The 17,732-nt window shown below is 42.1% G+C and overlaps 1 protein-coding gene across 3 annotated transcripts in view; it reads left to right on the forward strand.

Annotated features, from left to right (window-relative positions):
* Window positions 1-226: 226 nt before the first annotated feature.
* The window catches only part of LOC106582274 (coiled-coil domain-containing protein 141), a 56,598-nt gene continuing 39,092 nt past the window's right edge, over window positions 227-17,732 (forward strand). The window contains exons 1-4 of one of the 3 annotated variants that reach the window (XM_014165182.3): window positions 227-321; window positions 12,748-12,870; window positions 13,830-14,021; window positions 16,775-16,883. In XM_014165182.3, coding sequence (XP_014020657.2) covers window positions 13,917-14,021; window positions 16,775-16,883 — 214 coding nt within the window. In that variant the 5' untranslated portion in view covers window positions 227-321; window positions 12,748-12,870; window positions 13,830-13,916. Of the gene's footprint in view, window positions 322-9,862; window positions 10,412-12,747; window positions 12,871-13,829; window positions 14,022-16,774; window positions 16,884-17,732 lie in introns of those variants that run through there. The other 2 variants (XM_014165181.3, XM_014165180.3) reach the window with 2 other exon arrangements.

Consider the following 17,732-nt stretch of genomic DNA (forward strand, 5'->3'; position numbering starts at 1 on the left):
ATCTTCCCTAATTTGGCATAAACCATTAATACCTTTAACGGTAAATTCTCAACAGTCATTGGTAATTCACTTCAAATTAAATGCTATTCGACATTACACATTACAATGGTAAACAATTAATGGTAAACAATTAACACGTTACTCAAAACAAAGACATCATTTACATTTGCATAAACTTTAGCATTTATATTTAACAATGAATACACCCCTTAACCTGAAATGACAATTTGGCGCGCAAACTCCTGAATTTATCATCGTTCCCTTTCCTGGGAGTCTGGGAGACAGCAGTTCAAACAACAGTTGAAGGGAAATACACACATCGTAAGTCATCTTCAAAACTATCATACCGTCTTTAGTTTTCTAACCATTCCACTACAAACACAACTTTCAAGGTATCAAAACACTGGAGTTGTTCAGTATTGCTTTTTGTAAATGTCCCAGCAACACGACTTCATTCAGTAGCCTAGCATCCATATACTGTATTTCCAGATGATCTAACCCGCTAGAATTGAGCAGGCCCATAGCCTGTTTATCTTCAGAGCCTAGGGCAAAACTGCGAAAGATATGGTTGCTGTAATGTTTGGCCATTGAAAATAAGCAATATTGCTTATTTATTGTAAATGCTTCTTCAGTATTTAAGGGTGTGTTTGAAGGTTGTATTTGTGGAACTAGGCCAGAGCTCCCTAACTGGCGGCCCGCATTTTCATTGTTGGACATAAAAGACCGTAGAAACACCAAATCAGCGCCAAGTGATTTTAATTTTGGATGTCTGTTCCCAAGTATTCCCACTCAATACAGAGACACATCTGATCTCATACAAATGTAAGCATGGTTTAAAATGATTATGTTTTAGGAAATATATGTTTGTGCTTCTTGCAGTGAATTTGCAGTATACAAATTATTTGTAATTATGTTCCGTGGTTTTGCCAAAATTCTCCCCCTCCTCACGTGAACGAAGGCAGCTGTCAATGATCACGTTAGGCTGCGTTTTATTTCATGTTTATGGCGGTTTAATCGCGGGGGAGGCACTAGTAATATCTGCAGTTTTCGGTTTGGCTAATTGTTTCAAGTGTATTAGTCTATAAATAAATGTCTTTGCCAAAATTCGTCATCTCACACGTTTTATTCGACTAGTAGTTGTTCTGAAACATTTTACTCCCTCCTCTATGTTTAATATAACACACATACATTCATTATTAATTTCGGTTTCGGTTGATTTCGGTTACTTTCTATAGAAAAAACCGAGTTGCCTATCCTAAGTGAAGTACACTACTGGTCAAAATGAGCTACCGAAATGATTCAGAAGTGTGCCAGGCCTTGCAGTCCCAAGATAGAAGGGGGGGGGGGGGGGGTCAGTAGGCAAGAAAATAGCCCTGCCCCCCCCCCCCCCCCTTCTAATTTTGTCACTAGAGTCAACTACTTTCTATAGAACTAACTTCACGTCAGGATTGGCAACCGAAATGAATAATTAATGTATGTGTGTTATATTAAACATAGAGGAGGGAGTAAAATGTAAGCAATAAACATTTCAGAACAACAACTACTAGTCGAGTAAGACATGGGAGAGATTTATTTATAGACTAATACACTTGAAAAAAATAGCCAAATTGACAGCTGCCTTGAAGGACACAAATAAAAAATGTTTTTTTTTGCTACTAAAATCAGTGAAATGTAGGCTAAACTGACAATGGAGTAAAGAGCAGAAATCTTAACTAGCAAGCAAGTCGCAGCAATGAAGAATTTAATGTGTGCGTGTTCACACAAAGGGGGGATTCTGGCAGGGGGGAGATTTTTGGCACATCACCGGCAGCCAACATCGGGAGTCTGTGCATTGGTTGGACAATAGGGAGTCCAGGGGACTCAGGGATGTTGTGTACCAACTCCAGGTGCAGGGCAGGCCCTGGCTGGTGCAGGGCAGGCCCTGGCTGGTTAGCTTCATCTGTGAACCAGCAGAGGGAGTCAGGTTTTTTGGTGGCTTTTGGACTACTAGGTCTTCTCTTGTTCATGTCTATTGTTATTTTGTGAAGCCATAGTAACTATTATAGAAACAAAGAGACACTTTCTAATAAACAAATAGGCATATTTATTTTCAGACATCAAAGGTGTAAACATATTCAAAGTGAGCTTTGTAACCCACAACAAACAAATATTCCACCACATGGGGGTGATGGTGAGACTGTTAATTAAGTTACAATGTTTGAATCCATCCAACCCAGTAGCTTTTAAATCTTGAAGGTGATAGATGTTGCTGTAGCCGTTCTCAATGCTTATAATGACATGAAGCTGATGGTGAGGCTATATTTAACCCTCTCTGATTTCTCTCAGCTGGAACGGGCTGCTCAGATTGTGCGTCCCAAATGATGACATATCCTCTTTATAGTGCACTACTATTGACCAGGGCCCTAAAGGGAATATGGTGCCTTTTGGGCTGCTCAGAGAGATGTTAGCTGGGACACAATTATCAGGAGACCCCAGCAGATGGCTGGGTGGGGTGAGGGAGGCCTTCCAGGTCTTCCCAGTCTGTCCTGGGCTATGCTCAAATCGGCTGGTGTGTGTGTGTGTGTGTGTGTGTGTGTGTGTGTGTGTGTGTGTGTGTGTGTGTGTGTGTGTGTGTGTGTGTGTGTGTGTGTGTGTGTGTGTGCCCCAGACTCGGCTGATCTCGCAGCGTCTTACTTGCTCAGCTGTTTCTTTAACTTCTCTAACAGCTGCCGCCTGCCCGCAACACTAGTCCATGACCGACCTGGGTTCAAATACTATTTGAAATAATGAAAAACATTTTAGCTGTGGTTGATTGAGCTTGCTTGTTGCTTTGCAAACCCTTGTCTTGCACCCCCAGAGATCCCAAAATCTGGCACTTACGGCAGGAAAACGCAAAAAGTATTTGTAGATTTCAAGTAGTAGCCTATTTGAACCCAGGTCTGAGTGTAGTGTCATTGGTTAAGCATGACATGCAGATCCAAGTAGTCCTGTTAACAATTACAACACTTCTTTGGACTTCAGGCCCCCTGGCATGCCTTTGAGTAGGCTACATTTCACACAAATGTCTTCCCTCAAGTATCTGAGTCAGGCACTGTTGTTTGGCAGTGGCACATACAGTGACGTCCCGCAATGTACAGTTGAAGTTGGAAGTTTACATCCACTTAGGTTGGAGTCTTTAAAATTCGTTTTTCAACCACTCCACAAATTTCTTGTGAACAAACTATAGTTTTGGCAAGTCGGTTAGGACATCTATTTTGTGCATGACACAAGTAATTCTTCCAACAATTGTTTACAGACAGATTATTTTACTTATAATTCACTGTATCTCAATTCCAGTGGGTCAGAAGTTTACATACACTAAGTTGACTGTGCTTTTAAACAGCTTGGAAAATTCCATAAAATTATGTCATGGCTTTAGAATCGTCTGATAGGCTAATTGACATCATTTGAGTCAATTGGAGGTGTACCTGTGGATGTATTTTAAGGCTTACCTTCAAACTCAGTGTCTCTTTGCTTGACATCATGGGAAAGTCAAAAGAAATCAGCCAAGACCTCAGAAAAAAATTGTAGACCTCCACAAGTCTGGTTCATCCATGGGAGCAATTTCCAAACGCCTGAAGGTACCACGTTCTTCTGTACAAACAATAGTACGCAAGTATAAACACCATGGGACCACGCAGCCGTTATACTGCTCAGGAAGGAGACGTGTTTGGTGTGAAAAGTGCAAATCAATCCCAGAACAGCAGCAAAGGACCTTGTGAAGATGCTGTATGAAACGGGAACAAAAGTATCTATATCCACAGTAAAACAAGTCCTATATCGACATAACCTGAAAGGCCGCTCAGCAAGGAAGAAGCTACTGCTCCAAAACCGGCATAAAAAAAGCCAGACTACGGTTTGCAACTGCACATGGGGACAAAGATTGTACTTTTTAGAGAAATGTCCTCTGGTCTGATGAAACAAAAATAGAACTGTTTGGCCATAATGACCATCGTTATGTTTGGAGGAAAAAGGGGGAGGCTTGCAAGCCGAAGAACACCATCCCAACCTTGAGGCACGGGGGTGGCAGCATCATGTTTTGGGGGTGCTTTGCTGCAGGAGGGACTGGTGCACTTCACAAAATAGATGGCATTATGAGGATGGAAAATGATGTGGATATATTGAAGCAACATCTCAAGACATCAGTCAGGAAGTTAAAGCTTGGTCATAAATGGGTCTTCCAAATGGACAATGACCCTAAGCATACTTCCAAAGTTGTGGCAAAATGGCTTAAGGACAACAAAGTCAAGGTATTGGAGAGGCCATCACAGAGCCCTGACCTCAATCCTATAGAAGATTTGTGGGCAGAACTGAAAAAGCGTGTGCGAGCAAGGAGGCCAACAAACCTGACTCAGTTACACCAGCTCTGTCAGGAGGAATGGGCCAAAATTCACCCAACTTATTGGGGAAGCTTGTGGAAGGCTACCCAAAACGTTTGACCCAAGTTAAAAAAGTTAAAGGCAATGCTACCAAATACTAATTGAGTGTATGTAAACTTCTAACCCACTGGGAATGCGATGAACAAAATTAAAGCTGAAATAAATAATTCTCTCTACTATTATTCTGACATTTCACATTCTTAAAATAAAATGGTGATCCTAACTGACCAAATACAGGGAATTTTTACTAGGATTAAATGTCAGGAATTGTGAAAAACTGAGTTTAATTGTATTTTGCTAAGGTGTATGTAAACTTCCGACTTCAACTGTAAATACTGAACAGTGTTTTTATTCTCTAGTTTATGGAGCATTTATACCCAGTATTAAACCCAGCTTGATTATTCACCTCCTCCACAGTGCTGCCCATTACAGACAGTCAGCTCTCAGTCCTTTAGCCTTGGCATGCCCTCTATCTAAGCTCCTCTGTCAAGGCTTAGGAGAAGACCCAGATGCAGACAGTTTAGAAGTAACAAAAGTTTATTAAAAAAACAGGGGGGCAGGCAAACAACAGGTCAAGGGCATGCAGAGGTCAGTAATCCAGAGCAGCGTTCGAAAGGTAGAGAACGGCAGGCAGGCTCAGGGTCAGGGCAGGCAGAGGTCAGTAATCCAGGGTGGTGTGACAAGGTACAGAACGGCAGTCAGGTCAAGGCAGGCAGGATGGTCAAAACCGGAAAAACAGGAACAAGAGAAAGACAGGAGCACGGGAAAACAGCTGGTAGGCTTGACGAAACAAAACTAACTGGCAACAGACAAACAGAGAACACAGGTATAATTACACTTGGGATAATGGGGAAGATGGGCGACACCTGGAGGTGGGTGGAGACAAGCACAAAGACAGGTGAAACCGATCAGAGTTTGACACCCTCCTCCTATGCAAAATAGTACAATATTGCACATTATAACTGTACTTTGTGGACATTTGTGACATTTTGCATCTTGTCAAATATATCAAATAATGTTTCTACACACGACATACTAGTAAGATGGGTAGACGATTTAAGTAGTTGTACTGTACACTGAGAAGTTTCTGGGAAGTTTTGTATCTTGATAACAATGGGCCACTGTTGGCCTTACAGTAGGCTATATCATTTGGACACACACACACACACACACACACCCACAACATACGCGCACACACACAGTCATATCTATTGTGTTTGTTGTTTGTTTGTTTCTTCCTCCAGTTTAAAGTAGATATATGTCACTGCACCTTAGGAGAGTAACACATACCTCTCACTATTGGATCTATTGATGTACTACTAACTATCAAAGAGACTCATCACAGTTGGGAAGCTGAGGTCTGTTTGTGTACCCCTGCTGTTTTCCTACTGTATCAGAATCTCTCTCTCCCCCTATCTCTCTCTCTCAATTTCAATTCAATTTAAAGGCTTTATTGGCATGGGAAACATATGTTAACATTGCCAAAGCAAGTGAAGTACTGTAGATAATAAACAACAGTGAAATAAACAATAAAAATGAACAGTAAACATTACACTCACAGAAGTTCCAAAAGAATAAAGACATTTCAAATGTCATATTATGTCTATATACAGTTGCCCTTTTCTTGTGGCAACAGGTCACAAATCTTGCTGCTGTGATGGCACACTGTTGTATTTCACCCAGTAGATATCGGAGTTGATCAAAATTGGGTTTGTTTTCGAATTCTTTGTGGATCTGTGTAATCTGAAGGAAATATCTCTCTCGCTCTCTCCCCCCCATGTCTCTCTCTCTCTCTCTCTCTCGCTCTCTCTCTCTTTTCCTGCCATTGTGCTGTAGTCAGGGAATAAAGAGCTGATTCTCATTAGGACAATACTAACACCCCCTAACTCTGACATGCATATCTCTTTCTATTGGATCTAGTGAGGTACTACCAAGTATCAAAGAGACTCATCAAAATTGGGCCAGCAGAAAGCTGAGGTCTGTTTGTGTACCCCTGCTGTTTCCCTACTGTATCAGAATGTACTCTCTGTCTCTCTATATCTCTAGTCTCTCTGTCGCTCTCTCTCTCTCTTTATATATCTCTAGTCTCTCCCTCTCTCTCTCTTTCTATATCTCTAGTGTCTCTCTCTCTCTTGGCTCTCTCTCCCTTGTCCCTCTCTTTCTCTTTAAGTCTCTCCCCTCCATCTCTCTTTCTCTCTAGTCTCTCTCTCGCTCTCTCTCTCTCCCCCTGTCTCTCTCTCTTTTCCTTCCATTGTGCTGTAGTCAGGGAATAAAGAGCTGATTCTCATTAGGACAATACTAACTCCCCCTAGCTCTCTGACTCACTGGCTTGTTCCCCAAAGGGAAAGGGATATTTTAAAGCAACCAAGAGGAATTTTAAACAAAACGTCTCTAAAGAATGTTTCCTCAAAATAAATAATACAGACATGTACTGTGTTTGAGAGAGTGGCCAAATATATCAGGTTTGAAGGTAAGACCCAAATGCAGACTGTGGAAGTAACAATGTTTATTACAGCAACAGGGACAGGCAAACGACAGGTCAAGGCAGGCAGGGGTAGATAATCCAGAGTAGTGGGGCAAAGGTACAGGACGACAGGCAGGCTCAGGGTCAGGTCAGGCAGAGGTCAGTAATCCAGAGTAGAGGCAAAGGTACAGGATGGCAGGCAGGCTCAGGGTCAGGTCAGGCAGAGGTCGGTAATCCAGAGTAGAGGCAAAGGTACAGGATGGCAGGCAGGGTCAGGGGCTGGCAGAGTGGTCAGGCAGGCGGGCTCAGAGTCAGGACAGGCAAGGGTCAAAACCAGGAGGGCGAGAAAAGAGAGACTGGGGAAAAGCAGGAGCTGAGACTGGTTGACTTGACAAACAAGGCGAACTGGCAACAGACAAACAGAGTACACAGGGGATAATGGGAAGATGGGCGACACCTGGAGGGGGTGGAGACAAGCACAAAGACAGGTGAAACAGATCAGGGCGTGACAAAATTTGGCTTTTTGAATTACTTATTGGTATAAGTATTGCCTGTGCCTAAAGGGGGTATCTAGCCAGCCAGGCAAGGTAGTGTTAATTAGAAGCAGTCAGCCAGTGAGAGTGTGGCCTTTTCTCTCTCTTAAAAGATACTTAAACACTAGTGCAGCATACCAGTGTGAAGTGTGCTTGGCTTTTGTCTGTTATAATAATAATAATAAATGCCATTTAGCAGACGCCTTTATCTAAAGCGACTCACAGTCATATAGAGGGGACACCAATGGAAAAACGTATTCACAGAACTAGAGAAGCAAGATAAAAATCTGTCCAGCTATGACAACTCATGGGGTATTTTCCCTTTTATTGGAAGATAGATAGGCCTACCAATATGATATTCCATGGATGGACTGGTGCCTATGTGGGGTTGTCTTTGTTAGTGATGCAGCAATATGACATTTTTGGCCGATACCGATATCCAATATTTTCCTTGCCAAAAAAAGCCGATACCGATATTAAACATTTTAGCGGCCTTTTAAGCATTCTAGTACAGTTAAATAGTTAACACACACATGGACGCAGCGGTCTAAGTCACTGCATCTCAGTGCAAGAGGCGTCACTACAGTCCATGGTTCGAATCCAGACTGTATCACATCCGGCCGTGATTGGGAGTCCCATAGGGCGGCGCACAATTGGCCCAGCATTGTCATTGCTAAGAATAATGAAAACAACTGCAGTTTCTACTGGTCATTGTTTTCAGGCTGGTTGTATTGGTGCTAGCTAGGTACCAAGCTAACGCTAGCTACCCCAGAAGTTGCAGTCAAAGAAATTATGCTTTATTACCAACGCGGTATTGAAAACACATCGTTCATGGCCGTGTTTGCTTGTTTGCAGACTTTTTTTGTACAACTTTGACAGTGCTACTGTATCTTTTTTGACACGCAAAGACCCAAATGGCATTCCATAGTATGTATGTCGTGAAGCTACTAGCAGTGACGCTATTACTGTGTAACTCCGGTAGGGAAACATCTGAAAAATAGCGCACTTGGTAATGTGTACCGGTGCTCGACCAGTCGGTGAAAGCCAACATCACCCACGACAGAGAACGGTTGATTGTCAAGGGCAATGAATTCAATTATCTTGGCTTTAATGGATTTTGCCTTTTGAGCTGTCTCGCTGAAATTTTATTACTCTTTCAAATGACTGCTCGACTTGTTGACTGCTCGATCCACACAGCAGATGTGAGCTAGGTTAGGAATGCTGTGTTGCACGTGTAGCACAAAATATTACGTGGCGTCATTACTGGATGGAAATTACAAGTGTAATGGCTGTGCTCAATGCAATGGCACTTATAAATGTACATCCTTCAAACATCCCCAAAAAGGGAAACTGATCCCTATCAAAGGTGTTATTACGTGCTCCACTAAGGCAGTTGTTTATCTTATAACTTGTCCTTGTGGTAAAAATTATGTGGGTAAGACAAAGCTTGAATTAAAAGTATGTATCTCAGAGCATCGTAGCACCATTAGGTGCAAAAACTCGACTTACCCAGTTGCGGCTCACTTTTTGGAAGCAAACCACTCGATTTCGTCTCTGCGTTATATTGGTATCGAACATGTCACCCTCCATAGGAGAGGGGGTGACCTTGATAATTTAATGTCAAAATGAGAGGCTGCCTGGATCTTTAATTTAAAGACCCTTGCTCCCTTCAGTCTCAACGTAGACTTTGATCTGAAGCCATTCTAGTGATTATTGTGACTTTGCCATTGTAATTGTTTGTAGGCTTATGTAGTCTAAATTGAATCTATGATCGTATGCTATCCATTTGTTTTTTGTACATTGTTCTTTGTATGCCATTTTATTATTTGAGAATTAACCAATGATATTAGGCCATACTTGGCCATGATTACAGACACCTGTGTGTGTCTTTTGACACTATATAAACGAGTCACCCTGCAGTGTTTGTGATCATACCCCGATGAAGACAGCTTGCCTGTCGAAACGTTGGACATTACATTTTTTCATCTGAGCTCTTAGAGTGTGCGGCTCTCCTTTATTTTCAAGTTTTCCACTCCGCTAGCCAGCACCTGGCCTAAATAGGTGTGCGTTTCTTTTTCCTCTAGATTGTCATTACGTCATGTACCTACCTACATTATATAGGTATGCACGTCAGCTTTGACAGCGGTTTTGCACATCGGCGTTAAACTAGACATCAGCCAATACCGATGTTGGCATTTTTAGCTAATGCCTCCCTCATACACAGACTAGGAATGCACGATATATCGGTGAACATATCGGTATCAGCCGATTCCGCTATGTTCACCGATATATCGTGCAATCCTAGTCTGTGTATGAGGGAGGCAGGAGAGGATAAAGAGGGGCCGAGTGGGACTGGGAGAGAGGCAGGCAGGGAGAGGGGAGGGTTGTGCAGATAGACCAGAGTGGAGCGGCGCCGCCAAACTAGGGGTGTGTCAAATGGCTTCCAGCACAGCACAGTGTGATAATCCTAGAGGATAGTTCTATTTTTAACACACTGGCCAGCCGTGTTCTGCCCTGTCAACTTCACTCTGCTCTGTGTCTCCTGCTTGTTGAGCGTCAGTCAGTACTTTGATGCTAGTGGCTCTGATCTGTTGCGCTGTGGCTCGGCTGTGGGACTGGAGGGAGTGGAAGGGGGATATAACACCGCTGTTGAAACATACACCTTCCAACTGGATTGTTTTTGCGCCTGTTGGATGAGGGGACAGAGGGGTCTCTCTACTGCCGTTTTTTGCTTGGTCACTCTATCTTCAAAGGAAATATTGAAGGACTGTTGAGTTTGGAAGCACCCAGAGACTGAAATGAGAGAACAGGACAGAGACTAGGATTTGCAGGATCCAGAGAGAAGAGAGTGGACAGTAGGGGCTATAAAGCTCATCTTATACTTTATGAAGTTAAGTTTGGACGGGGAGACAATGTCCAACGAAAGTGACACTAAAGGTCAACCTGCTGCGACAACAACAATCAGCACTATCGCTGTACAGGCTGGCGATTCTCAGATTATTGTTACTGTGTTCAAGGTACCAAACTCCTAAAATGTTCTTCAGTTGTGTCTTTGGGTTGCTTAGGCTGTCTTTAGTTGTCTTTTTAAGCGTATTTCAGTCCTTGAAAAGCCTTATATAAAACCCACTTATTATTTTTCAGTTTGTTGAACAGAAGGGCTTAGATATATGCCTCTCAGAACTCTTCTTTGGTCAGAAATGGTCGTTCACTCCACAATGATGGAGATGGAGAAGATCAATCTTTCCAAGCATTTTTAACAGAAATGTTGTCTAATATTACTATAGTGTCATGTCTATATAACAACAAGGACTGGTAATGAATCAGTGCCTGTCAAAATAGATTATTGATCTGTCTGAATCTGACTGACACTGACCTCACAGTGATCATCCATCGATCTCTTTCTTTCCAAAGTGATGCTGCTATTAAAGTATCTTTCCCAAATGTCACCCTATTCCCTTAATAGTGCACTACTTATGACTAAGGGTCTGGTCAAAAGTAGTGCACTAGCCTACAGTATATAGGGAATATAGCCATTTGAGACACAACCAGAGAAAGGCATTTAATGTTGTCAATGATGTCACAAGCTTGCATAGTCCACATAAAGCTAGTGTCCTGGGATGTCAATAGCTCTCTGTTTGTCCATTATGCTGATAGGACTAGTTCCCAGCCAAACCAGCAGGCTTATCTCAATGCCTCACATACTAAGGCCGTACATCTCAATATGTAGGCGGCCCTGCAGGGCTTTCCCACAGTAGTGATAATAAGACAACTGACATTAGGTAGGTCTTTGTTTTCTTTTCCCACATGGCAGTCAAATACATGGTAAATACATGGTAAATACATGGTAAATATGTGGGAAAGTTCAAATGTACAAGATATTAGATATGATAAAACACTGAACGGAGATTGTTTTCAAGTATTAATTAATATTCCTACTAGAGAAGGAAAAGCCTATGTTTTGTTTGAAGAGAGATATGTTTGTTGTCCTCTGTTGTATCCTCTGGTGCCGATTTTGCTGACCAATTTGGTCGTGAAGGGGGTAATGGTAACGGCGTTCCCCTGAGTCCCCTTTAAAGTAACTGCCACGGCTGCAATCTAAGGCATGCAATGATTAAAGGGCAAAGCATGCAGAGTAGGAAATAGGCCTAATCTCCACCTCCAGCACGTCCCAGTTCCAGTGCCCATGCACACTCTGTGGCTGTAACCACATAACTAACCACCGTTGTCATTGACATATCAATTATTGTCTCAGTGAAAGTTTCCTTACATCTGAAACAACAGGCTACTGTAATGAGTGTGACACTATGTATACATCTATTAATATAGTTTAACAGTTGTTGGTGATCCTCACACTGCCTAGTATGAACACTTTGTAGCTATTACAACCACGGTTGTCATTGACAAATCAATTACTGTCCCGTCTTTCCAAATATATACAGGCATTATGTAGTAATACTGTCATATAGGCTACAGCAACAGCTGTTGGAGCTTTTTACGCTCAGTTTGACACTTCCACGAAAGCTTGGCTTTAAGTTAATGTGTGTCACCCAGAGCGGTATCAGTAAGTCATTACATTAAATGAATACCTCAGTTTAATGGATTGACATTGTCCTGGGATGTGTCCCAAATGGCACCCTATTCTCTATATAGTGCACTACTTTTGAACAGGGTCCATAGAGCTCTGTGAAAAGTAGTGCACTATATAGGGAATAGGGTGCCATTTGGGACACAGACACTAATTGCGTTCCCGGGACAGCACAATATATTGGAAAAGGAGCCCCACATTGCGGACGACATTTCCATACTCTGTTTACACTGAAATTCACAGGAGGACCATGTGGGTGTCCACAGGTACAATATTACACCAACCTGCCCTGCTCGCAGTCGGATTATGAACAACATGTTACATGGCCTTGGCAGGGAAACACAAACAGACCTCGGCTTCCTGCTGGTCTAACTTTGAGTCTCTTTGATACTTAGTATCAAAGATTGTTCCAATGGATACAGACAGGCCGTTTACTCCTGAAGTATAGTAATAATTATAAACAGGTTGGTTCAAGCCCTGAATGCTGATTGGCTGATAGCCGTGGTATACCACGGGTATGACAAAACATTTATTTTTACTGCTCTAATTACATTGGTAACCAGTTTATAATAGCAATAAGGCACATCTGGGGTTTGTGGTATATGGCCAATATACCACGGCAAAGGGCTGTATCCAGGCACTCCTCATACATAAGAACAGCTCTTAGCTGTGGTATATTGGCCATATACCACAAACCCCCGACGTGTCGTATTGCTTAAATATGTACTGACAGCAAAAGGGAGAAAACAAACACTGTGTGTTTTGTAGTGTGAGGCACTGGTGCAGCTGCAGTTGACTGAAGCCAATCCCAACCTGCTGGAGATCGGCAGCAACCAGGATGAAACCAAGAAACTACTGCATGAACACGAGCAGCTCCAGATCAAACTCAAGGTAATCCTCTCATTGGAAATAATGTCACCACTAAGGGGGTCCTGGGTGGACCGCAGTGCAGAGGTGCCACTACAGCCTGGGGTTCGATCCCACTGACCAGGATTCCCGTTGGATGGTGCACAATTGGTCTGGTGTAGGGGAGGGTTTTCTTGGCTCATTGTGCTCTGCAAGCTGACTCCGGTCGTCAGTCAAACGGTGTTTCCTCCGACACGTTGGTGCGGCTGATATCCGGGTTAAGAAAGCAGTGAGCTAAGAAGTAGGCGGCCATGTTTTGGAGGACACATGATTCGACCTTCACCTCTCCTGAGCCCATTGAGGAGTTGCGGAGATTAGCCAAGGGACCTAATTCAGGGAGAAAACGGGGGTAAAAAAAGATATGCTTGTGGCCATACCATCCTGAACACGCCTGTTCAGGGTTGGGCCTGATTGGTACCGGGACAGGAGACCACCTGGGAGTACCAGGTGCCGTAAAGAAAGAAAAGAAAAAGATGTACATACTTCTCTGCCTCATTCTCGTTGTAGTATTTCTTCTTCATTCCTATTACTAATATGATGTATAACTACACTATACTATTATTGATATGTCACTATTTTGACATTATGTCAACATATAACTTCACTATTCTATTATTGACATGTCACTATTTGACACATATTTTAATGAGACCATGGTGGGCCATGAGGAAGAGGTACCAATACTTTTGGACCTCACTGTATGTACATATTGGTGCCAGCCTGTTGTAAGGCAGTGTGCTAATAAGAATGTAGCCGGCAAAAAAAAACGGTCCATTTACAATGTTGATTTACATGCAAGTATATGGTAATGAAACCATTTTTAATAAGGCAGTCCTCTGTGTCAGAAACATGAGTGTAAAACCAAAAAAGGAGGCCTGTATAATGCAGAGAAGATACTTGAATGAACTAGCTACAGTATATTTTAGAGACTTCTCTCTTTCCAGAAACATGAGGCAGGCGTGTGGGCCTTGCTGGAGGAGGCAGACAGGACAGCAGAGGAGAAGGAAGATGAAGTGGAGGTGTATGAGGCCATGGCTGTCTCGCTGAGCGATGCCTGGAGAACCCTGATCTCACTGCTAGAGAAGCGCCAGTCGCTGCTACACCTGGCCTCAGAGTTCTTCGACAGGGCTCTTGAGGTAGGTAGGCTAACAGAAGGGAGATGTTCTAGCTACATAGACCATACATAGACCCTGAGCTCACTGCTAGAGAAGTGCTCCTCACTGCTACACCTGGCCTCAAGAGTTCTTTGACGGGGCACTTTATGTATTGGCCAGGCTAATAAACATACCGTTATAGCTACACTATAGCTACATAGAACACACATGGAGCATACATAGACCAGACATAGGCTATGCCACAGGGGTTTTCATTGCACTAAGCCTGTTACAAAGTGGAATTTCAACCAGTCCTGCGGTTCTGAAATGGAAAGTTTGTTTCTCATTATTTTGTTTGTTGGAGGAAATATAAAATGGCATGATAGCTATCAACACAGAATCCAGTGTTGTTTTGTTATTACTGTGTTGTTACAGTGCGTCTGTTTCCTCCTCTGAAGTTTGCTTCAAAAGACAAAAGAAAACAGTTCATTGTTTTATCAGCTTTGTTAGCATTTGTGTCTACGTACTGGAAAATAAAGATATATGATTTTTTTCCGGTAGATAACATTGTAACTGAGAAGGGGCTGTTTGTACTGCAATTAGATATCAGGGGAATTTACTGCCAATGTGTCACAATGGTGCAGTTTCCATGCCATCAGTCCACAGACAGAGCAAGAGCGTTGCATTTTGTGATATTGTAGGCCTATGTGCTGTAATTTAACCAGGCTCTAACGGCTGGTCACCCTGGGTGCTGCCACACAAAGCAGACACATTAGAGTTGATGTGATGATTATGAAACATGAGGAGTGGAAGTGTGAAAGATAAAGGAAGCAGATGGTTCCCCCTGGATAACCTCACTGTGGATGTGACTGAGAATTAAACAAATAGCAGAACTGTTTGTACTGTCTGTCCTTTTACATGTTTCATCACTGACCAAACAGTTTTCCTTTTTCAATGTTTTACTTCTTTATTAAATCTATTGTGAATGTACGAAGCCTTTGGAGATCTCCATGAATAAATGTGCAAACCCAGAGCACATACTAGGCTAAATTACACTGTTGTCTAACTATACAGATAGATGAATGCTGTCTTCCTCCACCTCCTTCACTGTTGTCTAACTATACAGATAGATTAATGCTGTCTTCCTTCACTGTTGTCTAACTATACAGATATATTAACTGTCTTCCTTCACTGTTGTCTAACTATACAGATAGATGAACTATGTCTTCCTCCACCTCCTTCACTGTTGTCTAACTATACAGATATATTAATACTGTCTTCCTCCACCTCCTTCACTGTTGTCTAACTATACCGATAGATGAATGCTGCCCCCCCTCCTTCCGGCTCCGGAGCGCTCCTTCACTGTTGTCTAACTATACAGACGCCCTCACGGCCATCGTAGATGCTGCTCCTCCCCTCCTTCACTGTTGTCTAACTATACAGATATATTACGCCCCACCCCTCACTGGCCTCCGGTCGCCCCTCCACCTCCTTCACTGTTGTCTAACTATACAGATAGATTGACTGTCTTCCTCTACCTCCTTCACTGTTGTCTAACTATACAGATATATTAACTATGTCTTCCTTCACTGTTGTCTAACTATACAGATATATTAACTATGTCTTCCTTCACTGTTGTCTAACTATACAGATATATTAACTATGTCTTCCTTCACTGTTGTCTAACTATACAGATAGATGAACTATGTCTTCCTCCACCTCCTTCACTGTTGTCTAACTATACAGATAGATTAATGCTGTCTTCCTCCACCTCCTTCACTGTTGTCTAACTATACCGATAGATTAATACTGTCTCCCTCCACCTCCTTCACTGTTGTCTAACTATACAGATAGATTGACTGTCTTCCTCTACCTCCTTCACTGTTGTCTAACTATACAGATATATTAACTATGTCTTCCTTCACTGTTGTCTAACTATACAGATAGATGAACTATGTCTTCCTCCACCTCCTTCACTGTTGTCTAACTATACAGATAGATTAATGCTGTCTTCCTCCACCTCCTTCACTGTTGTCTAACTATACAGATAGATTAATGCTGTCTTCCTCCACCTCCTTCACTGTTGTCTAACTATACCGATAGATTAATACTGACACCCTCCACCTCCTTCACTGTTGTCTAACTATACCGATAGATTAATACTGTCTCCCTCCACCTCCTTCACTGTTGTCTAACTATACAGATATATTAATGCTGTCTTCCTCCACCTCCTTCACTGTTGTCTAACTATACAGATATATTAATCTGTCTCCCTCCACCTCCTTCACTGTTGTCTAACTATACAGATAGATTGACTGTCTTCCTCTACCTCCTTCACTGTTGTCTAACTATACAGATATATTAACTATGTCTTCCTTCACTGTTGTCTAGCTATACAGATATATTAACTATGTCTTCCTTCACTGTTGTCTAACTATACAGATATATTAACATTTACATTTTACGTCATTTAGCAGACACTCTTATCCAGAGCGACTTACAGTAGTGAATGCATACATTTCAATTCATTTCATACATTTTAATTTTTTTTTCCCCGTGCTGGCCCCCCGTGGGAATTAACTATGTCTTCCTTCACTGTTGTCTAACTATACAGATAGATGAACTATGTCTTCCTCCACCTCCTTCACTGTTGTCTAACTATACAGATAGATTAATGCTGTCTTCCTCCACCTCCTTCACTGTTGTCTAACTATACAGATAGATTAACTATGTCTTCCTTCACTGTTGTCTAACTATACAGATAGATGAACTATGTCTTCCTCCACCTCCTTTAGTTTGCTATCAGAATAGATGAGGCAGAAGAGTTCCAGAGCAGAGAGCAGGAGCTGGCAGATGCGGAGTGTCTGAAAGAGCTGCTCATGAAACACAGCGTTATGAAGAGAGGTGGGTATTATGTTGATACACCTATAGTACAGCCTCCCTTGGAGAAATTCTGTATTTATTCCCTTTGGCAAATCCCCTTAGAGTAATGACTTCTGGATCACTGTTCCAGATGTCTGGTAGATGATACACAACCTCAGTTTGATCCTGGCAGTCATTCAGTTCACCTCTGCCCTCCCTTGAGTGAATCATTCTCCTCTTAAAGTTCCTGAAATTAGATGATTTTACCCTTCATTTCAGTTTCCAAGGCACTGAGACGTAATGAAGAGATAGATATCTGTCAGATGTGAGAATGAGTGGGCTTCATGTTATATCAACAGCACAATAAACTAAAAGCTAGCTGGTTGAGGCTGCTGAAGGAGAAAGGGACCATGGTGTCATATGACATCGTAACGATAATATAAACAAGTTCTCTCATTCTCATGATCATATTTGATGAGAGATTACACTGTAGTGCGAGATACCTTACTTACTATACAAATTGATCTAGGATGGCTGTATTTACACGACCCAAAGCTGGATTAATTCATTAATTATTTGTGTTTTGGCACGTTTTTTTTGCAAATGAAAAAATAGATTCTGCACACTACAATCTACGATCCCATGTGGTATGTTGGTGATAACGTTTTGACTACTTAGGTTTTCATCAGGTCCATATTGTTTTGATTTCCAGCACCTGCTCAAAGACGTTGTATGTGCACATGTAATCATCTTTTCTTATTCTGGCCCATATCTGTCCCTCGGGTCTACTGGAGAAGTCAATGCTGGTTCTAAACAAGAGAGTCTTTCTAATGAGAAACTTGTCAATGGTATCACATAATTCAGATTTTTGCTGCTATTGGCACTGACTAT

The sequence above is a fragment of the Salmo salar genome, chromosome 21, assembly GCF_965601325.2.
Source record: "Salmo salar chromosome 21, fSalSal1, whole genome shotgun sequence".
Lineage (NCBI taxonomy): Eukaryota > Metazoa > Chordata > Actinopteri > Salmoniformes > Salmonidae > Salmo > Salmo salar.